The following is a 26731-nucleotide window of genomic DNA, read 5'->3' on the forward strand; positions in this document are numbered from 1 at the left end:
AAGTTTCCCGGAAAAATAAAATAAAATGAAGACTGCACAGGTGGTTTGCATGAGAATTTCTTTCTCATAGGAGAAAAATTGCAATATCCATTACTAGTTAATATTTATTCCGCCCAATACTATGAAGCCGTTAAAAAATAATTAAAATACAAAAAGGAGTTGCAGGATGGGGCGATTATTTTTAAAAATTGAAGCCCTAGGCATTAAATGATTGTAAACAAATCACCAAGAGCCAGATTATTAGTTATACAGTAGGTTTCAAGCCTGGCTGCGCTTAGAATCACTTGGAGAGCTTTTAAACATATGCCCAACTCCAAACCACAAGAATCTAGATAATTTTAATGTGCAGCCAGGGTGAGAACTACGGATATACAAGTAGAGAAACTGGGTAGGTTTTTGGCCTCATTTTTTTTAGTGTTTCTTGAAATTTTCTATGAGGAACACAGGTTTTTAAACTGAAACAAAACAAACCTCACTGCATTTAAATAAAGAGCTGACATACAAGGAAAGGAGTAAATTTAGTCATGGCTTTAAGCATCCTTAGAAACTGCTGAAAATATCTGTAGACATTTTGGCTCGCAAAAAAAAAAAAAAAAAAAAAGGAAGACTTAAAAGGTATGGCTGGCTTTTAGGGACAGTGTTCTATCACTGCAGGACTTCTCTGGAGGGCATTCTGGGGCACTCCCAAACTATCTCAGCAGCTCCCTCCCCTGTGTACCATAGAATCTCCAGAATACTTCCATTATGACAACTAGGAAATGGTACTGTAATTAAATTTAGGGTTTCTCCACAAAATATTTTTTCCCGCAAAATAACTTTGTCCTTGAGACGTGATCTGCATGATGAAAATATTCGGCAAGGAAGTGAGTTAACTCCAAAGGTGAAAACGTACTGTAGTGATAATAAGCCATGGTGAGGTGCCCTTGGCCTAAGAGGCACTTGTCAAACGGCTGTAGCTCCCCAGCCACGTGTTCTCCTCCCCACTTCAGCCTCCTAGTCTTCTGCACAAGTTTCTCCACTATTTTTTATTCATACACATTTTTAATAAAAATCTCAGAGCCGGGCTTCCCTGGTGGCGCAGTGGTTGAGAGTCCGCCTGCCGATGCAGCGGACGCGGGTTCGTGCCCCGGTCAGGGAAGATCCCACATGCCGCGGAGCGGCTGGTCCCGTTAGCCATGGCCACTGAGCCTGCGCGTCCGGAGCCTGTGCTCCGCAACGGGAGAGGCCACAACAGTGAGAGGCCCGCGTACCGCAAAAAAAAAAAATCTCAGAGGCTTCCTTTTGCCAACTTTGGTTCCTGGTTCCTGTTTTTAAAAAATAAATAAACTGGGCTTAAAATTTCTTTTCAAATATAAAATTGTGCCAGAGACTACTTTTTTGGGCTATATTTCACATGGCATTGGATGGCTAGGACAGTCTCTACTGATTTGAAGCTGAGAGAATATGGGGCAGTTAGCTAGCCCCAGGCATCAAGTTCATCTTGGGCCACCTACCTTTCTAACCAGAATTCTTCCTTGCTCCTCTTCACCTGTTTGTCTGGTATGCAGTTGTCCTACAGTTTTCTCCGTGACCCTTACCTGTAGTGGTCTGAGCAGGGTTCCAAAATCACTTTTCCCTCCTTTGTCCCAAAGCCCTCATTCCATCAGTGAAGTGGTAATGGAATGGTCCCTTCTGTCCATCAAAAGCATTCTGTCTTAAAACTTTTCTCTATCACTTGGCACTTCATGTCTTGAATTAGTTCATGGTTTGGAATCCCAGCTTCACCACATGCTGTGACTCTGACCAAGTCACTCAACCTCTCCCAGGAAATAAAGAGTTGTTGATATTTCAGCTGCTGCTGTCCCCCCGAAACGAGCCTCTGTGCCTAGAAATCCTCCAGAATCCAAGTGAAAGAGAAGGATCACCTGATGTTCATATTTTATGAACCAGAGACATTTTAATGCTCTATACAAAAACAAAGCTACATATCAAATATCAGAACTCAAAGGCTTAAAAATTAAATCACATGTATTTACACTTAAGAAATCACATTAACTAAAAAGGACACAATAATCCCTGAAATGGAGACAGGCCTGGAGATTCTGGATTGCTTCAGTCAATTTGGCTCTCAGTCTTCAGGGCATTCTCACCAAACACCTGCATCCTCGTACAGGCCCATCAGTCATGCTCAGTCCACAGTTTGTTACTCTAAAAACACTAGTCTACATACAGCTTTGCTCTATAGTGAGAGGGGACCCAAGTTGCACCCTAAAGAATACTCAGTATAGAGGAAGCACACAGTGAGAATGAAGGGCATTTCAGACAGAAAGGAGAGATTGAACTCTGATATGATAACATATCCAAGAGTGTTTATCCACAGTCATTGATCCACAAGCCCGATTCTGTGAGACAGGATTATTAAGGGGAGGGCGAATTACGAGGACAAACAGGCAATAAAAGAGTAGTGTAGATTAAGCCTGACGGAGAAAGACTTGCAATACTCTCCTACAGGATTTTGGGGTATATCCAGCAGGCAGTGGGAATTCAAAGGATTATTAACAATGGGATGGGTTTTATAAAGAGATTTAGGGGAAACTCAGGTTAACGTCCAACCCGTTGAGTTAAAGTAGCCATGAGACATCCACGTGTGTGGGGTTAAGTAGCAAGTGGCTAGATATGCACAGAGGTCTGAGGGATGGATAAAATAATTAAAAGACAGGGATCAGTCACTCACTCAACGCTCATTGCATGGCTTCTCTGTGTCCTAAGGCACAGGTGGAAGCTAGGATGCAGCCATGAATGAGACACACAGCCTCTGCCTCTCGGATCTTACGACTGAACTGGAGAGAGAGATTAAACAGCCACTAGACAGTCATTTCAATGTTACAGAAGAGAAGCAGAGGGTATCTGAGCACTTAGAAGAAGCTGACCTAGCATGAGGGGCTGTGGAAAGCTTCCCTGTGCAAGTGATGCTTGAACCAAACTCTGAAGGATGGAGAGGACTTACCTATGTGGGGTGGAACAGAGGGTTCCAGGTGGAGAAAACAGCAGTTCAAAGGTATGAGGCAGCAAGGAGGAAGTGGGGAAATGGATGGAAGGTGGAACACATGAAGGCCTCAAGGGCACAGAGACATCCAGGTAAGACTTGAGAATGGCTTACGGAGTCAAAGAGGAGATCAGACTGACTGCAGAAAACAATCTGGGTAAATAAGGTGAAACACAGGACAAAACCACACACAGGCAGTTCTTGACTAAGCCAAGAAATTGAGGCTTAACACCAGCATCAAGCTGAGAGTGGAGAAGGTAGGGTGTAATCACCAAGAGAAACACAGGATAAAAACAGTACACAAATGGAGCTGGATGTCCATGTTTTGGTAACGGTTCAGGAAACGTTTTTTTCAGAAAACAGTGATCTTTAAAAAAAAAAAGTCAAATTACTTACAAGTATCAAGTAAGCATAGTTAAATCTTAGAAAAATAATATATATGTATATATATATATATATACAAAACAAATTGGACAAATACAACCATTGACAAAAATAATGCAAAATGGTAACCATTAGTACAATGCTACAAATGCTCACAGCTCTTTTCAAACTCTACTGTAAAGCAGTCCTTGTTTTTTTAATCTTCCTGATGTCAAAAGTATACAAATTTAGTTAAAGTTGACTCCATTACAAGTGATACTTTTATTGGTTCATTACGAAGATTAAATTCACGGTGCACCACTCTGTTATTCACCTGTAAGATAAAAGCACAAACTGTCCAAAAGAATGTAAAGCCCTCAGCAAAAGCCTCTTAGTAAAGCCCACAGAAGGAGATGGCAGAATTCTCTGACTGCACCAGGAAAACAATGCAGACACCACCCACCAAGTGCTTGAAGGCATCGAGTGGCTGCGTGCACAGACCCGGGTTCAAGTCAACTTGCCCCTAGGTAACATCAGGCAAGATAGTAACCTCCTCTGACCCTTGGTAACTCATGGCATATGAAAGCATTGGATTATGTTTTGTCCAAAGTATCCAATAGCTCTATTAATTCCAGTGCTGCTTGTAACCCTACCATCTGCTGCCTCACTAAGCTCTAAGTGCCTTTAATGCAAAGGTCGCATCATGCTCACTTTTGGACTTTCTTGCCAGTGTCTACTTAGCAAGTGCTTTAAAAACGAACAGTGTTGGGACTTCCCTGGCGGTCCAGTGGTTAAGACTCCACGCTTCCACTGCAGGGGTGCGGGTTCCATCCCTGGTCGGGGAATTAAGATCCCACATTTCAAAAAAAAAAAAAAAAGAATGCTGTTCATACCATATGACCCAGCAATTCCACTCCTGAGTACATACCCGAAAAACACAAAAACACTAATTTGAAAAGATACATGCACCCCAATGTTCGTAGCAGCATTATTTACAATTGCCAAGGTATGGAAACAACCTACGTGTCCATCAACAGATGAATGGTAAAGAAGATGTGATACACACACACACACACACACACATATACACACAATGGAATACTACTCAGCCATAAAAAAGAATGAAGTTCTGCCATTTGCAGCAACATGGATAGACTTGGAGGGTATTATGCTAAGTGAAATAAGTCAGAGAAAGACAAATACTATATGATATCACTTATATTTGGAATCCAAAAAAAACACAACAAACAAGTGAATTAAAAAATAAGGAAGCAGACTCACAGATATAGAGAACAAACTAGTGGTTACTGTAGGGAGAGGGAAGGGGGCAGGGGTAATGTAGGTGTGGGGGGAGAAGGGTTATTATGGGGTTATATGAAAACATGTGTGAAACTTTTGAAAATTGTAAAGCACTATAGAATTTAAAGAATCTTTCATTCAGTTAAAAAATACTGGCTTTCAATTTTAAAAAGAGAATGCTGTTCAATAAAGACTTAATGAACACCAGTCAGCAAAACAACTTTCACTTAGCATTAACTAAAATGGATTTCTACTTACAGTAGGTTAAATCTGTCTTTATTATTACATTTTATTGAGACGCTGACGAGAAACTATTTTCTTAAAGAGAGAAATTGAGCAATATAAGAGATTTGGAAATATGGTTAGAATGACTGTCAAAATTGTCTATACTCCTTCCATTTAACATTTTTTCCCCCAAGAGCTTACCTTAAAATGAGATGAATACCTCAACATAATAAAGGCCGTATATGACAAACCCACAGCCAACATCATTCTCAATGGTGAAAAACTGAAACCATTTCTTCTAAGATCAGGAAAAAGACAAGGTTGCCCACTCTCACCGCTATTATTCAACATAGTTTTGAAAGTTTGAGCCACAGCAATCAGAGAAGAAAAAGAAATAAAAGGAATCCAAACTGGAAAAGAAGTAAAACTGTCACTGCTTGTAGATGACATCATACTATACATAGAGAATCCTAAAGATGCTACCGGAAAACTACTAGAGCTAATCAGTGAATCTGGTAAAGGAGCAGGATACAAAATTAATGCACAGAAATCTCTTGCATTCCTATACACTAAGGATGAAAAATCTGAAAGAGAAATTAAGGAAACATTCCCATTTACCACTGCAACAAAAAGAATAAAATACCTAGGAATAAACCTACCTAAGGAGACAAAACACCTGTATGCAGAAAACTATAAGACACTGATGAAAGAAATTAAAGGCAATACAAACAGATGGAGAGATATACCATGTTCGTAGATTGGAAGAATCAACATTGTGAAAATGACTATACTACCCAAAGCATCTACAGATTCAATGCAATCTCTATCAAACTACCAATGGCATTTTTCACAGAACTAGAACAAAAAATTTCACAATTTGTATGGAAACACAAAAGACTCCAAATAGCCAAAGCAATCTTGAGAAAGAAAAATGGAGTTGGAGGAATCAGGCTCCCTGACTTCAGACTATACTACAAAGCTACAGTAATCAAGACAGTATGGTACTGGCACAAAAATAGAAATATAGATCAATGGAACAGGATAGAAAGCCCAGAGGTAAATTCACGCACATATGGTCACCTTATCTTTGATAAAGGAGGCAAGAATATACAATGGAGAAAAGACAGCCTCTTCAGTAAGTGGTGCTGGGAAAACTGGACAGCTACATTTAAAAGAATGAAATTAGAACACTTTCTAACACCATATACAAAAATAAACTCAAAATGGATTAAAGACCTAAAGGTAAGACCAGACACTATAAAACTCTTAGATGAAAACATAGGCAGAACACTCTATGACATAAGTCACAGCAAGGTCATTTCTGACCCACCTCCTAGAGAAATGGAAATAAAAACAAAAATAGGGCTTCCCTGGTGGCTCAGTGGTTGAGAGTCCACCTGCCAATGCAGGGGACACGGGTTCGTGCCTGGGTCCGGGAAGATCCCACATGCCGCGGAGCGGCTAGGCCCGTGAGCCATGGCCGCTGAACCTGCGCGTCTGGAGCCTGTGCTCCACAGCGGGAGAGGCCACAACAGTGATAGGCCTGCGTACTGCAACAACAACAACAACAACAAAATAATAAAAAATAAATAAACAAATGAGACCTAATGAAACTTAAAATCTTTGGCACAGCAAAGGAAACCGTAAACAAGATGAAAAGACAACCCTCAGATGGGAGAAAATATTTGTAAACGAAGCAACTGACAAAGAATTAATCTCCAAAATATACAAGCAGCTCATGCAGCTCAATATCAAAAAAATAAACAACCCAATCGAAAAATGGGCAGAACACCTAAATAGACATTTCTCTAAAGAAGACATACAGATTGCCAACAAACACATGAAAGGATGCTCAACATCACTGATCATTAGAGAAATGCAAATCGAAACTACAATGAGGTATCACCTCACAGCGGTCAGAATGGCCATCATCAAAAAGTCTACAAACAATACATGCTGGAGAGGGTGTGGAGAAAAGGGAACCCTCTTGCACCGTTGGTGGGAATGTAAATTGATACAGCTACTACGGAGAACAGCATGGAGGTTCCTTAAAAAACTAAAAATAGAACTACCATATGACCCAGCAATCTCACTACAGGGCATATACCCTGAGAAAACCATAATTCAAAAAGGGACATGTACCACAATGTTCACTGAAGCACTATTTACATTAGCCAGGACACGGAAGCAACGTTAAGTGTCCATCGACAGATGAATGGATAAAGAAGATGTGGCACATATATACAATGGAGTATTACTCAGCCATAAAAAGAAACGAAATTAAGTTATTTGTAGTAGGTGGATGGACCTAGAGTCTGTCATACAGAGTGAAGTAAGTCAGAAAGAGAAAAACAAATACTGTATGCTAACACACGTATATGGAATCGAAAAAAAAAAGTTCTCATGAACCTAGGGGCAGGACAGGAATAAAGACGCAGACGAAGAGAATGGACTTGAGGACACGGGAGGGGTAAGGGTAAGCTGGGACAAAGTAAGAGAGTGGCATGGACACACATACACTACTAAATGTAAACTAGATAGCTAGTGGGAAGCAGCTGCATAGCACAGGGAGATCAGCTCCGTGCTTTGTGACCACCTCGAGGGGTGGGGTGGGGAGGGTGGGGGGGAGATGCAAGAGGGAGGGGATATGGGGATATATGTATACATATAGCTGGTTCACTTTGTTATACAGCAGAAACTAACACAACATTGTAAAGCAATTATACACAAATAAAGATGTTAAAAAATAAAAATGAGGTGAAAAGGAGTTTTGAAAGCTGTTAAGCATCATATGTAAAGCATTAAACAATTTTTTAAAAGAAATAAAAATAGCTACTGTAACTTGGGGAGATAAGGAGTAAGTAATCCTATATAACTGTGGTTAAGCCATGAGCTCTAGAAGTGCTCTGCCTGGGTTGGAAAGCCAAGGCTGCTTTCCATCTGTAATAGGAGATGGGAATCCCAGTACCTGCCTGAGAGCTGTTGAAAGACTCAATGTATTAGTATCTGTGAAGCGCAGGGAACAGCAACTGGAGAGCAGGCAGAACTTCAAAGCTCACCTAAAATCCAACTCACTCACGTACCAATGAATGAAGTGTCACTATCAGTTTCCCTTCGCACCTGGCTCGGCCACGACTTCTGCAACAGTCCTCTTAACGCACCATCAGCCTGCTGTTTCCAAACAACTTCTCACCATCTCTCACGCTTTCTCGGGCTTAAGTCAATCTTCTCGTGAAAATGTTCTCATCAAGTGCATTAGCTTTAGACAGAATGGAGCACATGTTCACTTGGAATTTACTTACTTTGGTGAAGAAGTCAGCAATGTGCCACTTATTTCCATACTGTTTAAAGACTTCGGTCATTGCTTTGATCATCACAGAGCCGGTGCGGGGGTCCCGTAAAGCCACATGATCTACAAAGGAAAAAAGTCATTTCATCCATTTTCCTCCTCTAACTTACAGCAAACTTGTGCTTTGACCCATAGTTAAAACCTGGAAAATGGCTTTGAATCGAGAATATAGAAACACTTGCATTAAGATACAATCACAGAGAACTCATGTGACCAATAGCACATAACCTCTCAAGAGGACATTCTTTTTATATGCATTTTTAAAATACAACTTTTCAAATATACAAAAAAGTAGAAAGCAAAGTTTAACAACCCCCCATATAATCATCCCTCAGATCCAAGAGTTATCATTTTGTCGTATTTGCTTTATTTATTCCTTTTCTATTTTTTTTATTGCTGACTTTTGCTCTAGCATTTTAAGCTAAATCGCCCTAAATACAACCATATGGAATTTATTTGGTGGTATTCAAGAGTTTACTGAAATTATCTTTATTATTAGGCTGAAAAACATGAAATATGTCTATATAGTATGGAAATTCAATGGGAATATTAAGATTGCACGCTCTCATAGTAAACCTGGGTTGGGACAGAAAAAACATGGAACATCTTTCAACCTCAGGGTAGACAAAAGTTTCTTACAACACAAAAATCATAAGCCATAGAAGAAAAAAAGATGATGAATTGGACTTAAAATCTAAAACTTTTGTTTTTTGGCAGGTGAGAATTCTACCACTGAACCATCAATGCTTATAAAAGTTTTGCTTTTTGAAAGACATCATTAAGAAAATGAAAAGCCAGTCACAGATTGGGAGAAAGTATTTGTAACTCGTACCAGAGAAAGGACTTGTATTCAGAATATATACAGCTTAATAAGAAAACAAACAACCCAATACAACATTGGGCAAAAGAAGATACATGATGGCCAATAGGCACATGAATAGATGGTCAAAAAAATTGAAAGGTGAGGGTCATACAAATTGATAAAAAAATATTTTTTTCATTCTTTTTTTTTTTGGCCGCGCTGTGCGAGCAGCTCATGGGATCTTAGTTCCCTGACCAGGGATTGAACCCAGGCCCTCGGCAGTGAGAGCACAGAGTCCTAACCACTGGACTGCCAGGGAATTCCCTCATTCTTAAATAACCACAATTACTAACGGGATGTGTGCCCCTTTTGGACACTGCATGACTTCTCAACCTAGGATACCACCATGGTACTTGCTTTTTAGCTCAGCGAACCTCCAAAACCTAGATACCACCAAAATATGATATCAAAAAGAACACAGCACAATCTAATTTTTGGAACCATACCTCACCTGAGCTGGTGGTTCACAGAATTAAGTATAGCTGTGTGACTTCACTGTGGCCCCCTGATCTGGAGACCGCAGCACTAGGGTGTATACCCGGAAGTGAAATTGCTGGGTCGTGGAATAAACAAACTTTCTAGGTATCACACATTGCTCTCCAAAGAGGCATTATAACTTGCTCTCATCAATGGTATATGGAAGTACCCGTTGCCCCCCATCCCCACACATATTTGGTACTGTCTCATCCAATCAGGTAAATATGGGTGACCCAAGGGAATTCCCTGGTGGTTCAGTGGTTAGGACTCCAAGCTTCCACTTCAGGGGCCACAAGTTTGATCCCTGGTCAGGGAACTAAGATCCCACATGCCGCGTGGCACGGCCAAAATAAAAAATAAATCAATTGAAAATTAAAAAAAATATTTGCAGCCAATTAAGCCGACTGTGCTCTTTTCCCCATGGGGGCCCTGTGTGCAATGGCTGCAAACAGCAGCCTCCTCGGTAGTGTATGCGGCCTGTTGCCTGTGTGGGTTGCCCTAAGGCACCTTGGAGACAGCCCTTTCCAGTGGACATTAATGACTGGCATGCTGTCCCCAGTCCAGGCTCCTGACGGGTATGCGCAGTGCCTTTAGAAAGCCCCAAGGTGCAGAGGCCAGGGTCCACATTGGCCAAGTCACAATGTCCATCTGCACCAAGCTGCAGAACAAGGAGCATGTGATTGAGGCCCTCCGAAGGGCCAAGGTCAAGTTCCCTGGCTGCCAGAAGATCCACATCTCCAAGAAGTGGGGATTCACTAAGTTTAATGCAGACGAATTCGAAAACATGATGGCAGAAAAGCAGCTCATCCCGGATGGCTGTAGGGTCATATACATCCCTAACTGCGGCCCTCTGGACAAATGGCGGGCCCTGCACTCACGAGAGCCTTGGTGCTGTCCCCTCCTTACTCGTGCCCACCAATAAATCCTACTTTCCTGTCAAAAAAAAAAAAAAAAAATTAAAAATTAAAAGAACTGGGATCATGCAAAAAAAAATTGGTGATCCAAAAGATTAATTTTATCACATATTCCAAGTTTTCCACTTTGGGCACTTTGGGTACTTTAAATATCCCTCCAGGTATAAATCTTAATTCTTGATTAAAGCAAAAGTTTAATACTGTTCTCGGCTGATAGGAATGAATGGAAATCCCCAAGGCATGCCATTCCTCCAAACGAGGAAGCTGAAACTTGAGCTAGAAGCAGAAAGCAAACGGGAAAACCAGAGTTGCGCTTGTGTCTAAGGGGAAATGTCAAGTCTGGAAGGTGTACCTGGGAGATAGGAAGATGAATTTAAGATCCTGCATTAACCATGTGACCCTGAGCAGAGCTACAGAGGTCCACGTGCGGGTGGTAATCCTCTCTAAAGGAAAGCATAACTGAATTATGCCCCCAGGAGTATCACAGAATAAGATTCAATAAATGAGCTAAGAGTTCAGACACACAAAGAAACAAACCCCCATGAGTGACAGGCAACAGAACGACCACAAGAGTGATCCCCAAAGACTTTAGATATTGAAAGTATAAGGTAAAAAATATAAAATAACTGTGCATGAAATGTTTAAAGAAATAAATGATGGAATCACAAGGAAGAACAAGCAAAGACACTGTTACATCATCGGTCAGATTTGGGTGTAAAGTGAACTTACCACCTATAAATCTTCCTTAAATGAATTTCTAAAGGATATACTTCATGAAGAAAGAAAATGGTCTGAGATTCAGGACAGATAGAGAAGAAAATGGTAAACACATGCATAAATATAAACAAACATACACTGTATAAAATATTACAAAAGTGTTCTAAATTGTGGGGTTTTAAAAAAGGAATAGGCATTACCTAGCATAGTGCTTGTCACCCTAGAGCATGCCAACCTATCTGATGAAAATGTGTTGGGTTAATATCCTAATTTAGAAGAAAATTAGGGTGGAAGGAGAAGGAGTGTAAGAATACATAAATAATTTCATATAAATAAAGATACAAAAAATAAAAGTTAGAAGTAAATGTTGAACAATAGCGCTTAAGTGTGGAAGGTGATGAGAATTAGTGTTCTAAGGTTCTGTGTATCATCAGGGAGTAAAAATAAGCTTACTTACTTATAACATTTCACAGGGAACCAGGAGAAGAAGAGATGCGAAACACATATCTTCCAAGTCAGTAGAGGGATAAAATGTAAGAATGACAAACTAAACTCACAATCAATCAAAAACAAGAGCAATAAAACTACCATAATATTGTACACACCAACTATACTTCAATTTTTTTTAAAAAAGAGCAATAAAGGAGGGGAGAAAAGCAAATAAAAGTAAATAGCACAAAGTAAAATGGTAAAAATGTAAATATATCAATAGTCACAATAAAGATAAATTGTCCTAACTCACCAGTAAGAAGATTGATATTAGACTGGATTAAAAAACAAAATCCAGTTATATTCTGTTTAAAGGACCACCTAAAACATAAGGCCCAGAAAGGTTAATAGAAAAAGGTCTGAAGGAGATATACCAGGCAAATATGGGCCAAAAGAATACTGGGGTATCTATATTAATATCAGAGAAAAACTAATACAAAAAAAAGCACTATTTGGGATAGTAGGTTCACTAAACAATGATTAAAATATTTATTTCACCACAAAGTGTAACAATTCTAAAATCATATGCCTCTACTAAAGTTGCCTCAAAATATATAAAGAAAAGAAAAATAGATAATAGAACTACAGAAGAAACTGACATATCCACCAGGATAACATGACATAGTAACACATTATCTCAGTTATTGGCAGGTCAAGCAGACAAATTACTAAATATGTCTGCTTGACCTTTAGTAGAGACTTGGAACAACACAACTGAGCTCAATTAATAGAAATATATAGAACCTTGTATTCAAGAAGTGAACACATATTCTTAAGCACATATAGAATATTCATGATAGATCAATAGCCATTAAAAAATGTACTACAGGGCTTCCCTGGTGGCGCAGTGGTTGAGAGTCCGCCTGCCGATGCAGGGGACACGGGTTCGTGCCCCGGTCCGGGAAGATCCCACATGCCGCGGAGCGGCTGGGCCCCTGAGCCATGGCCGCTGAGCCTGTGCGTCCAGAGCCTGTGCTCCTAAACGGGAGAGGCCACAACGGTGAGAGGCCCGAGTATCGTAAAAAAAAAATTTACTACAGATGAAGACATAAATCAAGTCTCAACCGATTTTAGATTGGTATAGTTGATATTCTTTCTCAAGAATAAACTAGACATCAATAATAAAAGGATAAATAATAATAAAAGGATAAATTTTAAAATTTCAATACCAGAAAAATTTAGAGGCATATTTCTAAATAACTAATGGGTAAAAGAATAATGGAAATTTAAGAATTCTTGAAACTGAAGGATAAAAATGTTACATACTAAAATATAAAAGATACAGTGAAAGCAGTAATTAGAGGGGGATTATAGGTTTAAAAATGCTTTTTTTTTAAAAAAGGTAGAAAATAATGACCCAAGTACCTAACTGAAAAAGCTGGGAAATTAAGAGTAGAATAAACCCTTAAAAAATGGAGAAAAATGGAAATATGAGGCAAATTAATGAAATCAGAAACAAACATAATAATAGAGAGGATTAACAAAACTAAAAATGGGTTCTTAACTAAATAAATAAACCACTGGCAAGACTGATCAAGAAAAAAAAGAAAGCCAGAAATATTAGAGGTAAAGAAGGGAACATAACTACAGATAGAGAGTCCACGTGATTAAAGATACAAGGAACCCTACAACAAGAAATAAGAAAATAAACTTGGGCTTCCCTGGTGGCGCAGCGGTTAAGAATCTGCTTGCCAATGCAGAAGGGACGGGTTTGAGCCCTGGTCTGGGAAGGTCCCACATGCCGCGGAGCAACTAGGCCTGTGAGCCACACTACTGAGCCTGCGCGTCTGGAGCTTGTGCTCCGCAACAAGAGAGGCCGCGACAGTGAGAGGCCCGCGCACCACGGTGAGATGAAGAATGGCCCCTGCTCGCCGCAACTAGAGAAAGCCCTCGCACAGCAACGAAGGCCCAACACAGCCAAAAATAAATAAATAAATAAAACTTTTTTAAAAAAAGAAAATAAACTTGCTTTTCTCCCGTTGAGAAGCCAGTTTTCCCATCACTTATTAAACGGTCCATCCTTTCACCATTGATTAGCAATGGCTTCTTTGTCATGTGTCTCGTTTCCCTATATATTTGGGTCTACCTCTACATTCTTTATTCTATCCCAATGATCTGTTTGTCTATGTACCGGCTGATAGAGTTTTTGTTATTGCTTTCTACTAAGTATTCATATCTTAGAAGACACATTTTCTCAAATATCTGCATAGCTCACACTCTCATGGCCTTCAGTTCTACACAATAATCACCTTCTCAGTGGAAACATCTCTACACATCTCTTTTTAAAACCACAGTCTCGGGACTTCCCTGGTGGCGCAGTGGTTAAGAATCCACCTGCCAATGCAGGAGACATGGGTTAGATCCCTGGTCCGGGAAGATCCCACCTGCCGCGGAGCAACTAAGCCCGTGCGCGTGCACCACAACTACTGAGCCTGAGCTCCAGAGCCCGTGAGCCACAACTACTGGAGCCTGCACACCCTAGAGCCAGTGCTCCACAAGTGAAGCCACAGCAATAAGAAGCCCACGCACCGCAAGAGAGTAGCCCCTGCTTGCCACAACTAGAGAAAGCCTGTGCTTAGCAACGAAGATCCAATGCAGCCAAAAAAAAAAAAACAAAAAAATTATAATCTCCACTTCTACCCCTCAATACTCCCTCTCCCCGGTTCCTGCATTACTTTTCTCCATAGCACTTATCACCATCTAACATTTTATTTGGTAAACTTTTCACTGAAGGGTAACCATCATACAGAAAAGTATGCAAAGCATATGGATATATAATAGCTCAATAAATTTTCATAAAATGAACACACCCCCATAACTGGCACCCTCATCAAGAAACACGATGATACCAGTACTCCAGAAGTCCCCTCTTGCTGCTCTGGTCATAACCACTCCAAACACTGTGCACCCTGAGGACAAGCAGCACCCGGACTTCTACCATCCACCATAGATTAGTTTTGCCTGTTTTTGAACTTCATAGACATGGAATCATAAAGCAACCCAGGATCTGTTTTCCGTATGTGCTTACTGTCGTCTCCTCCCCTAGAACATAAGCTCCATGGAGGCAGAGATTTTTAGTTCTTGTGTTCAATACTGAATCTCTAGTCGTCAACAGAAATAGCCAGCATATAGTCATGAAATTCATTCATTCAGCAAAATCGGAGCTCAAGATTCCTCGTCTTGACCCTTAACTGTTCCATAACAATTTTGTGATTAGTTTGTCAAATTCCACGAAAAAACACGTAGAATTCAATTTACAAACTCATTTGGGGAAAAAAAGGTCATCTCCATGGTATTGAAAATCTCAACCATGAGCATGGTATTTCCCACCATTGATTCAGGTCTTTCTTTATGCCTTTCCGGAATGTTCTCTCATTTTCTCTAATAAAGTTCTTGCTCATCTTTTGTTAGTCATTCCTAGACATCATTCACTAAAGCAAGAAAAAATAACATGGTATCTTTTTTCTTTTCTATTATATGTTCTAAGTGATTACTGCTAGATATTCAAAACTATTGATTTCTACAATATTGATCCTTACATCTTTTCTTATCTTAATGAATTAGCTAGGACTACCCATGCCATGTCAAACAGTAGGAGTGAGAGTGGGCATGCCTGTCTTACATCTAACTTTTTAAAAAATTTACAGCTTTATTAAAGTATGATTGATCATTGACAAGCATCTGCATATATATATATTTTTGGCGGCACCACGCGGCATGTGGGATCTCAGTTCCCTGACCAGGGATTGAACCCATGACCCCTGCATTGGAAGCATGGATTCTTAACCACTGGACCACCAAGGAAGTCCTACACATATTTTAAGCAAACAATTTAATAAGTTTTGACATATGTATACTTCCGTGAAACCATCACAACCAAGATAATGAATCCAATCAGCCCCCTCCAATGTCCTCATGCCCCTCTGTAATCCTTCCTTCCCTCTCCACTCCCATCTCCAAACACAACTGATTTGCTGTCTTATAGACTCATTTGCATTTTCTAGAATTTTATATGCATGGAACCACACAGTATCTGCTTTATTCTGTCTGACTCCTTTCAGTCAGCAGGATTATTCTGAGCCTCATCTGTGCTGTAGCATGCATCAGAAGCTCATTTCTTTTATTGCTGAGTAGTATTCCACGTATGATATACCATGATTTGTTTATTCTTTCACCTGTTGATCATTTGGGTTGTTTTTTGCTTCCGTTTCTTCACTAACATTTTATCTTGAATTGCATATATATATATATATATATATATATATACGTGTGTATATGTATATATACACACACATAAGCTATTTTAATCCTTTTTGAAGAAAGTCAAGATAATAACAGCTAAATAAATGCCCTTGACCATTTATTTCTATCTTCTCTACATTTTCCTGTTTCCCTTTCACAACTGAATCAAGTTCACCCCTTCAGCACACAAGATTCTTTTGGATTTTAACTTATTAGTATTAATAGTATAGTAATAATAAGGATAATAATGTAATCAGCATAATATATTAGTAATAATATTAATTTCTTTTTTACCTTATTATGCCAGTTATTATGATAAGCACAATACCTGCACTACATAATTTAATTTATATAACATCCCAGTGACACAAGTATATTTTATCATTCTTCTTTTGCATAAAGAAACTGACATATCTAGAGGCTAAGAAATATTGAAGGTCTCAAAGACAGCAAGTGGCAGAGCTGGCTTTGGACCAAGATCTTTTTCACATGAGAGCTGATGATCTCATTTACTATGTGATACTTTGCTAAAAGGATGGCATCCTCCTGGAAGACATGAACAGTCAGATGCAAACCTGCCATCTCTGAAAGTGGAACAGTTGAAGATGGATAGGTTAGTGAAAATTTCTCCTTATGTACATCAACCTGTAAAGCACAGATAATATTTTTTAAAAAGATTTTCAGTAATTCCCTGGCAGTACAGTGGTTAGGACTCAGCACTCTCACTGCCAAGGACCCAGGTTCAATCCCTAGTCGGGGAAATAAGATCCCATGAGCCACGTGGCACAGCTAAAAAAAATAAAAAGATTTTCAAAATCATTAGGAATAAGCTAAACTCTCTGGACGAATGTGCATCTCACTGTCTTACCTGCCTGGGTGGGATAGATGATGAAATAATCACTGAATGTAGGCAGCCTCCTCTTCTCTGATCCATCATCCGAGTCCATGGGTTCATCATCCGTTTCAACACCACTGTCTCTTCTCTCTATTTTTTGAGGAGTGAAAATGCAAACTACGATAATACACCACTGACACCAGTAATCTTTAATAAAAGTCACAACAAGCTTGTATCTCCATAAGAGAGAGAAATATCCACCAAAGTTAACATAAATCAGATATTAGTCCCACAAGCCACCTGGAATCACATGAACGGTGGGACATCCCCTGGAGATTGCCCACCTCTCTCCCAGAATTTGAGGTTCCCCAACCCACCTCATGAATTTAAAGACTTAGACCCTTCCTGAGCCTAAATTAACTATCCTATCCCAGGAAAGCTTTCCCTTCATTCTTTCCTCCCAGCTCAAAGTCCCTACTATACTACATAACTAAAGTTACATCAGCTAAGCGTCCGCTAATGTAAAATAATTTTTTAAAACTCAGTTTTCTTTCCTCAATCATCAATATGAGAATTTCCTAGAAACAGAACTATTACAAAGAGGTCTCCACTTACCTCCTCTGCAGGCCTGGATTATAAAGATTTTTGGTTTCTCTTGAAGTGCTGGACAATTTTTATTGTTAAACATTTCAAAAATGCCTTCCAGGCTGACTTTTTCACCATCTTTCATTTTGATAAAGCCTTCTTCTCCGTGGGACATAAGAGCAACAAGGCAACAGCCAATGTCATCTTTAATTTCATTTAGTCCATCTCGAAATGATGTTATTTTTCCAAGTAACTCCTGTAAAATAGGAAAACGTATTAAAAAGAACTGCAAGTAGGAAAACCCAGAAATCCCAGAGATGGCTCCTTTACAAGGTGATCCAATGAGACGACAAATATGAAAATACCTGCATCTCTAACAGAGTCAGTATAACTTGTCACTTCCCTTTTGGTTGCTTTCGGAATTCATATGATTTCTTCTTGTACCACTGGTGGTTCTTGTTTGACAAAATTAGGGTATTTCTGATTCTCTACCACAAAATACAACAGAATTATAGCTCCCCAAAGGGTTAATGTATTTCAATGCTATATTATTAACTTACTTTAATATATAAAATTATCTCATAAAATTAATACCCTCAATAAGCTAGAAATGGAAGGGAATGGAGGAGTCTACCCAATCATATCTACTTGCCAGAATCTATCAGGAGACGTCATCAGAATCAATCCCACTGAAAAGAGGAGACAGGAAGGGCTGTCCTCACTAGCCTCATACATGTTGTAACAAAGATCCTAGCCATTTCAACAAAGTAAAGTAAAAAATTAGATGAAGTTTAAACATTGGAAACAAACTCATTACTTACAGATAATATGACTATCTAGAAATATAATCAACTTACACATAATATGACTATCTAGAAATATAATCAACTAAAAACTACTAGAGCTAGAGATCAGCAAGTTGACCAGATACAAAGTTAATTTACCAAGATCTATAGCTCCCCAATTACCCAGGAATAATAATGTAAACCACATAATGGAAAAGGGATCCATTCATGGTCATAAAAAAAGTAAAACAATACGTAGGAATAAACCTAACAAGAAATGCACATTACCTAAGTGAAGAAAATTATTAAAAAAAAAACTTTAGTGAAGAGGCAACATAAACTATGACATACCGATGTTTCTGAGATGACACAATACTATTAATTTGCCAGTTAACTCTAAATTAATCTCAATTCAATGTCATGTCAATTAAAATCTCAAAGGATTTCTGTGAAACTTAACCAGATGGTTCTCAAGGTCACAGAGAACAGATGCTCAGGAACAGCAAAGTGCTCAAGAATAGCAAAGAACATTCAGAGGTTTAAAAAAAAAAAAAAGCAAAAAAAACATAAAAAACAATGAATCCCCATAGGATAGGTCCTATCAGACATCCAAAGGTACTATAAAATCATGGTGAACAAAACACTGATATACCAGCTTAAGAATAAACAAATGTATGAATAGAATATTTTAGAATACAGAAATTGATCCAAATATATATATAAGGATTTAGTTTATGATAAGAATGGAATTCAAATATGTGGGGAAAGGATGTATCATCAACAAAATGAGATGACTGGCTTGGAAATAAAGTTAGACCTCCCACCTCACTGTTCCAAAAAATATAATTCCAGTGAGTAGAAGGCTAACCTTAAACTATAAAAATGTTACAGAAAAATAATTTTAAAAAATTTTAAGTTGGGAAATCATGGGGTTTAATCAAGACATAAAAGCCAAGAAGGCAACAAACAGAAAGACTGACAAGTTTACTCACAAAAACTAAGACTTCCAGGGGAGTTCCCTCGTGGTCTAGAGGTTAGGATTTGGCACTTTCATTGCCGTGGCCTGGGTTTCATCCCTGGTCAGGGAACTGAGATTCCACAAGCCGCATGGTGAGGCCAAAATAAATAATTTAATAAATAAATAAAAAAGACTTGCAATGCCATGGAGCAACTAAGCCCACGTGCCACAACTACTGAGCCCACGCACCACAACTACTGAAGCCTACGTGCTCTAGGGCCTGTGCTTTGCAACAAGAGAAGCCACCGTGATGAGAAGCACGCGCACTGCAACGAAGAGTAGCCCCCGCTCGCCACAACTAGAGAAAGCCCATGCGCAGCAACGAAGACCCAACACAGCTAAAAATAAAAAAATAAAATAAATAAATTTTAAAAAAAAATAAAAAAGACTTCCATTTGACTTAAGATAACAAAAAGTCAAAAGGCAAGTAACAAGGCAGGAGAAAAATATTTGCACTCTATTTTGTCTAAAATTCAGGAAAAAGAACTACAGAATAAGAAAAATAAAATCCAGGGTGGTCCAGTGGTTAGGACTCCGTGCTCTCAATGCAGGGCCCGGGTTCGATTGCTGATCGGGGAACTAAGATCCTGCAAGCCACATGGCACAGCCAAAACAAAAAGGAAAAAGAAAATCCAGTAAGAAAAAAGGGCAAACAGGTAATTCAAATAATTCACAGAAGAAAAAAAATGGCCAGAAGATGTTCAACCAAACTAATAATCAGGAAAATGAAACAGTGAAATAATTTTACCAGTAAAGTTGCTAAATATTTACAAATAAATGTTGACAAGATGTAGAGAAAGAGGCCACTTCTGGACTTTTGGGAGAATAAACCAGAAGAACCCTGGCAATTATCTGTAATCTGAATGGAAAGGACTGGATTTAAAAAATCACATAATATTGGAAGAGATTCTGGTACAATCCTTGGGAAACATGAAGGAGTCTGTTTTTAGCTTTGAAATAATAAAATCAAAATTTATTGAGCGCTTACTATAAGCCAGCTACTATTCTGAGAACTTTTACATAACGCAGCTCATTTCATCCTCACCATAGCCCTACAAGATAAATTACTATCACCACCCCCCTCCATTTTAGAGATAAGAAAGTAGTCAATTAATTTAAGACAGAATTTCTAGAACTCTTGCACTATTATTTTGTGTCAGGTAATCTTTGCCTTGGGGGCCGTCCTGTGCACTGTAGGGTGTTCAGTAGCACCCTGGCTCTACCTCGGCAACTACACAAGATGCCAATAGCACCCTCCAGTTGTGACAACCAAAAATGTCTCCAGACATTGTCAAATGTCCTCTGGGGGGACAAAAATCACCCTCAGTTGAGAACCAGATTTAAGGTAACAACTAGTAAGAGACGAGATTCCACCGGTCAGTGTGTGCTGCTTTCCTAGCCCTTCTGCTATGCTGTTCCTTGATATTCACGAGCAGTGCCTCCTGGGGTCTATGAAGGACTTTCCTGTTATTATCCCAAAACATGCGCAGGGCTAGGCCAGGACTCAGCTGGGGTCAGAGAAGTCAAAATGCAGTTCCCACCCACCACCACCACTCTTCCACCTCATTTTCTTGTGTCCTCGAGTTAAATCACAATGCAATTCTGCCCAGGGCTCTCAGCAACTCCTCTCCCCACCCCTCCCATGGTTCTAAGCAAGTCCCACCAGGATCTTCCAAAGCCCCTGGGCTCCAATGCTGCTGGGATTCCTCTGGCCTGGCTGCTTGATGACCTCTCAAAGCTGTCCCCTTGGTCTTCCCGTTTCCAAATGCTCTGGACCTTGCCTACTCTGGACTCACAGCTTGTCCTTGGGCCTCCTTGCCCAACTCACTTTTACACCTTCTTGGATTCCCTTCCCTCTTCAAATGCAGGGACCCAAGAGGTCCCTGCTTGACTAGAAGGGAAGCTGGAGTATCATCACACACTTAACATGACAAAAGCATCTGTATCCAACAGGTAAGCTGGGTAAGAATTTCATCAGGACATACACATCCATTGCTCAGCAGGCCCTGGTCCTAACCAGGTAATAAAACCCAATTTTTTTAAAAAGGAAGGAAAATTATAATATCCAAGCTACAATTTTTCTTCTTCTTTTTTTTTTTTGGCTGTGCCGCAAGGCACGTGGGACCTTTGTTTCCCAACCAGAGATCAAACCTGCGCCCCTTCAGTGGAGGCACGGAGTCTTAATCACTGGACCGCCAGGGAAGTCCCGAGCCACAGATTTTCATTTTTGTTTTTAACTTGGTACCATTTTGTCGGGATCGATGCACAACGTATTTTCGAACTGGCACTGGTCAAGCCAGTCCTCCATCAGTAGGACATCCTGGTGAGCGCCCAGCCTGTTTCTCTTCACACACATGAGGAAGGCCTTCCGCCTGCCACTCAGGTCATAACGGTCCTGTTTTCAAGGAAAGCCAAGAAACAATATTTAAACCAAACCAAATCCAAATACACCTTATATGTGAAATGAGTTTCTTCTGGAGTTAATGATGACGTTTCCCAGCTCAGAGCAGGGACACAACACTGATTTCCTCTCTCATCATGACTTCATTTATAATTTTTTCAAATACCTTTCTCAAACTAGGACGAATAGGCCAATTTCATTTTTAAATTCCTATACATAGCCAGAACTGCCCGTTTAAGGAAAATGGTAAATGACAACACAGGGCTGCAGTCATCAAAATCCAGAATGTGGGACATTCTACAGGACAAATAACCTGGTTTCGTCAACAAACAAGAGAAGAGGTCAAAGGGAGACGTATCATAAATTAAGCCTCTTAAGAGACAAACCATCAAGTGTAACTGTGTAGACCTTGCGTGAGTCGGACCCTGACTCAATCCAACTGTAAAAGGCATAAGAGCCAGCCAAGGACATCTGAAGGCTGACTGCCAATAAGGAATTTGTTTCTAGGTAGAATAATGGTATCATGGCTATGTTTGGAAAAAGTCTTTCTCAGAAATACATACTCAAGTATCGTATGTATGAAAGTGATATGGTAGCTGGGGAATTTGCTTCAATATAATGGGGCGGTGGGGGGAGGAGCAGATGAAACAAGATTGGCCACGTTGCTAATTGTTGAATCAGGGCAAAGAGTAGGCTGGGCTGGAGTCTGGAGATTCATTTTTCTCTTCTCTCTACTTTAGCTTATGTTTTAAATGTCCATAATAAAACAAGCAAAAAAAGGCCGGAAGCCAGCAATTTATGTAGTTTCGAGAGGCCACACAGCCTGCAATGCCTTCGTCTGTAAAATGCAGATACTAACTAACCTCATTTGGTTAATGCGTGCAAAGTGGTTTTATCTGGCTAATGTTTTGCTTTTCCTATTTACAACGGAAAGCAGGAAGATCTGACCGCTTGAGACAATGACACAGATACCCACCTCCAATCCAACAGAAGCAGCACAAAAAAATGTTCAAATGGTGACTAAATACTATCTTAAAGAGTCCAGATATTTACCAGTTCACCTTCCACACAGTCATAGCTTCTCTTTGGAATCTTTCGTGGAATCACTGAATGAATTTTCATGAAAAGACAAAACAGAAAAGAACATATTTTTTCTTTTTCCTCTTCTTTAGCATGATCTGCTGTCATTCCTGTTAACAGGAAGCACCTCCCAAGGATATCAGTTGCCTCTTATGTTTTAAAACAGGTTTCTAGGATTCTGAAAACCCTCTCCCAAACTCATAAGGACGAAAACTTAACAGAACTCCCTTAGGCCCCAGTCAGATTCAGGGGCAGGGAGAGCCAGGCCAGAGATGAAAAGGAGAAGCACCAATGAACATTAGTGAACATGCACCTCCAGAAAAGGAGACCAAGACATCAATAAACAGAAAAACGAAGTTAAAGGAACTAGACCCTATTTAATTTTTTAATTAAACAAACTCTTAGCATTCAATTCAAATATTTTTGGAGTGCCTACAGTGTGTAGTCATGATACCGGGTAGTTTGGTTGATTCTGAAAAACAAAAAAGCCCAGTTTACCAACTGCAAGAGACTCACAGTTTAAAGGGGTGATAACAAAAGTGTGATACATTAACCACTAAGCCTGGAGAGACATTATGATAAGTGCTGTGCAGATGCAGTCAAGGGAGAATCAAAGGCTTCGTGGGGCCAGTATTCTGCCTACAGGCCATGTTTTGAGGTCGTTTACAGTTGTCACCCATTAGGAATCTAAAAGTCAGCAAAGCAACATACCTCAAAACTCAACCAGATCTTCATTGGCATACAATTGCTTTATAATGTTGTGTTCCTTTCTGCTGTGTAACAAAGTGAATCGGCTCTATGTATACATATATCCCCTCCCTCTTGCGTCTCCCTCCCACCCTCCCTATCCCACCCCTCTAGGTGGTCTCAAAGCACCGAGCTGACATCCCTGTGCGATGCAGCTGCTTCCCACTAGCTATCTATTTTACGTTTGGTAGTGTATATGTGTCAATGCTACTCTCTCACTTCGTCCCAGCTTACTCTTCCCCTCCGCGTGATTTTTCTCAAATTTTTGGAGAGCTATTAGCCAGGAATTTGGCGTAATGACTCATTACGTTATTCCTTAAAAAACGTTAAGAGTTAAGTAGTGGTCGTACTTTTGATTTAATAATTAAAAAGGAAAAAAAAACCAAAAACTCAACCAGATCATAAGCATGCGACGGCAGAGACCAGCAACTGTATATTTTAGTGTCTACCTCAGTGTGCCCAGTAGAAGTGCTTTCTCTTTCTTTCTCATTCTCTCTTTCTCTATGTACACAAACTCGCTCACATATTATACACACATACATTTATTAAACTTACGAGGGGAAACCCTAACCGCCCCCAACTTGTTACATTTCTTGACCTTAAGCCACATCTTCCCAGATTTATGGCAAATGTTCTAATGGTGGATTCCAACACGGGGTTTCTCACTGCATCATCTAAAAACCTCCTCCATCATAATCACTTGGAGGTAATTGTTAAAAATGCATCTCAGGCCTGCTGAGTCAATCTGATTTCTCAACCCACCCCAGAATGAACTGGTAGACCCTGATGGCTACTCTTGGACTGGTCACTTCGATTCCGTGCCTGGGAACTGTCTCTCTCCTGCCCGCTTATCCCCCGGTTCCCACTTCCCGCTGCGCGTTCACTGGTCCCTCGACCCCCGCATCCTCCTTGCTCCACTTCCCCCACCCCACCCTACTGAAGCTCGGTTCACCGCCGCTCACCTGTGCCCCAGGCCTAACCCGGCACTCACCTAGGACACCCCCCTCCCCGCCAGTCCCCCTTCCCTCCAGTCAGTACCCCCTGCCCCTGCCCAGGAATCCCGGTCAGTCCTCCCTCCGCCAATCCGGGAATCCCCGGGCGGTAGGGCCAAACCCAGCGGTCACCAAGCACCCCCTCCGGTCCCCCCAACCCCGGGAATCTCCGCGCGCTCACCCGGGCCGTCGGCGGCGGCGCTCTGCCAGCGCGGCAGCAGGTCAGCGCGGGGCAGCTGCTCCAGCACCTGGACGAGGACGCGCTTGGCGGCGGCCGGTGGGTAGTACTGCTTGGCGAGGAGCCTGGCCAGCCCCGACGGGCTGCGGCCCTCCAGCTCCAGCTTCACCTGGCTCACGCGCGGCTCCACCTTCTTGAGGTGGTCGCGGAAGCTGCGCAGCTCCTGCGAGGACAGAAGGTCCAGAGTCTCCTGCAAGCGGCTCTGCAGCTCCTCCATGGCCGGCGGGATCTTCGGAGGCGCCCGCGAACCGTCAGACCCCGAGTGCCCGCCGATTCCCGGGCTCCCCTCCATTGTCACCCAATGATGCTGAAGCGACCGGGCGGGAGGGACCAATCTGAGCCCTGCGCGCCTCACACGCCTCCCGCTTCTCCTCTTTGTTTTGAAAACTGGAGGCGTTTCCGCTCGTCCTCTGAAGCCCGGAGATCTGGACGCCGTCTGCCTGCGAGGTCCCGCCTTCCGTCCTCTCGGGCCCGAGGTCCGCCCCCGCCCCGGAGCCACGCCCCGCACCCTGGAGGCCCCGCTCCGCCCACAAGAGCTCCTTCTTTAACCCTTGGAGCCTGGGTTAGCAGAGCCGAGTGGTGCCCGCCCTGCAGGGCTACTCCGAGGTGCTCTGCCTTGGCACGCGTTACGATCATGCCCAGGCCACAGCCTGAACTGATTACATTAGAACGTCTGGGTGGCCGACCAAGGCATCAGTGGTTTTTAAAGCTCCCTGATGATTCCAGTGTGCAGCCAAGTTTGAGAACCACTGACCTTAGAGCGTTTACCAGCTACCTAAGCCAGTAGTTCCCAAGGAGCAGGGAAGAACTTGGAAGGTGAAAGAACACCTACAGATTATGGCATTGAGCCAGTTTTTTTTAGAGAGGACATGGTGACAAAAGCTGATATTTGAGAATTTGAAGGCAGCAAGGAGGTGGAAGGGCACACTGCTCAGCCTGGAGGCATGGAAGGAGCACTGCCTTGGAGAGCAGATCTCAGCTTTGCAACCCCCCAGAGTCCTATTGCTAGGCTCCCTGACTTGATTGGGCCCTCAGGAAGTGATGACTCACTTTAACCGTGGTTTGCCTCAAAATTACTTACCCTTTCCAACAGCTGGTGAAAGAATCTTAGGACTTGTTTGAATCCTGATGCAAATAAACCAACTGTAAACAATAATTTTTGAGACAATCAGGGAAACATGAATATGGACTGGGTATTGGCTGATAAGCAAAAAAAAATGTTAACTTCTTTTCAAGTAGGATAATAACGTTGTAGTTACGTAAGAAAAATGTCCATAATTTTTAGATACGCATATAGAAATGTGGAAGGGTGAAATGGTACGATGTGTGGGATCTGCTTTTAAAAGCTTCAGTTAAGGAAAGAAAAAAGGAGGTGGGGGAGAGGGGAAAGACAAGCAAAAGTGGCTAAATCCTGATAATTGTTCCATTTGAGTGATGTGAGTGAAGGGGCAATGTACCATCTATTCTACTCTTGTGATTGAGATATTTCATAACATATTCTTGGAAATTGAGTATAGCAGCTTGAAAGCTTTGCTTCTGTCCTTTTTGCCTCCTGCCTTACTAGGCCTTATCTCTAGCGCCAGATGACTGTTTACTCCCACAAAGCTCCGCCCCTATATAATTTGCTTTAAGTCTAAGGCAGCCAAGAACGAATCAATTTAAAAAAAAAAAAAAAAGTGGGGGGAGGGCACTGCGCAGTGTTTCCAAAGCCCTCTGAAGCTCACTAGCCACTTCCTTTCTGAACTTTTAACACTTGTGGGAGACTACGGGAGAGGAAAAAAATTCTGGGGGCCTCGGATATGTAGACTCCAGGGCCACTTGCCTCTGGAATCAGAGTTCATAATGGCAAATTTCGGTTTTACTCCATATTTAGAGAAAATGAGACGATTTCTCCAAATTTTAAGATGATTTGCCCCCAACAGAACAAATGAAGAGCAGGGAGGGGCCTCTGGTGGCTGAAATTCACCAGCTGTGTATAAGGCGAGCAAATCTGCACTGGGATGAAGCCTGCACCTCTCGGGCTTATCTCTGCCCCTCCACTCCCAGCAGCCCCTGGCCGGGCCCCACTGGCATTAGGCTCCCAGAGCC

The 26731-nt window shown here is 41.2% G+C and overlaps 1 protein-coding gene, 1 non-coding gene and 1 pseudogene across 3 annotated transcripts; 2 read left to right on the forward strand and 1 right to left on the reverse strand.

Moving 5' to 3' along the window:
- Positions 1 to 1981: 1981 nt before the first annotated feature.
- On the reverse strand, positions 1982 to 25136 carry LOC111169443 (caspase-14). 2 transcript variants are annotated; one of them, XM_089919147.1, is made up of 7 exons: positions 24587 to 25136; positions 22640 to 22692; positions 21431 to 21580; positions 17413 to 17638; positions 16831 to 16974; positions 8215 to 8324; positions 1982 to 3722 (listed from the first exon to the last, which is right to left on the reverse strand). In XM_089919147.1, the coding sequence occupies exons 1-7, from the start codon at positions 24933 to 24935 to the stop codon at positions 3621 to 3623; spliced, it is 1134 nt and encodes a 377-aa protein (XP_089775273.1). In that variant the 5' UTR covers positions 24936 to 25136; the 3' UTR covers positions 1982 to 3620. The 2 variants fall into 2 exon arrangements, with proteins under 2 accessions (XP_089775273.1, XP_022419361.1); XM_022563653.3 differs by having other exon boundaries at positions 16831 to 16947; positions 24587 to 25127.
- LOC149748258 (large ribosomal subunit protein uL16-like) lies at positions 9411 to 10522 on the forward strand (annotated as a pseudogene).
- On the forward strand, positions 9986 to 10120 carry LOC115804034 (small nucleolar RNA SNORA70). The gene has a single exon (XR_004024843.1). It is a non-coding gene; the product is annotated as a small nucleolar RNA SNORA70 (small nucleolar RNA).
- Positions 25137 to 26731: the final 1595 nt, after the last annotated feature.

Source organism: Delphinapterus leucas, chromosome 10 (assembly GCF_059928025.1).
Source record: "Delphinapterus leucas isolate spDelLeu-1000000601 "Yukka" chromosome 10, BTC_Dleu_Yukka2, whole genome shotgun sequence".
Classification (NCBI taxonomy): domain Eukaryota; kingdom Metazoa; phylum Chordata; class Mammalia; order Artiodactyla; family Monodontidae; genus Delphinapterus; species Delphinapterus leucas.

Excerpts from the sequence above, each read along its gene's own strand:
- LOC111169443 (XM_089919147.1), bottom strand. The coding sequence starts at position 24,935 with ATGGAGGGGAGCCCGGGAATCGGCGGGCACTCGGGGTCTGACGGTTCG. Across the intron at positions 17,639-21,430 it reads GCATCGATCCCGACAAAATG|GAGTTACTTGGAAAAATAAC; the intron begins GTACCAAGTTAA and ends CCTATTTTACAG. Across the intron at positions 3,723-8,214 it reads TTGCTGACTTCTTCACCAAA|GTGAATAACAGAGTGGTGCA; the intron begins GTAAGTAAATTC and ends TTTATCTTACAG.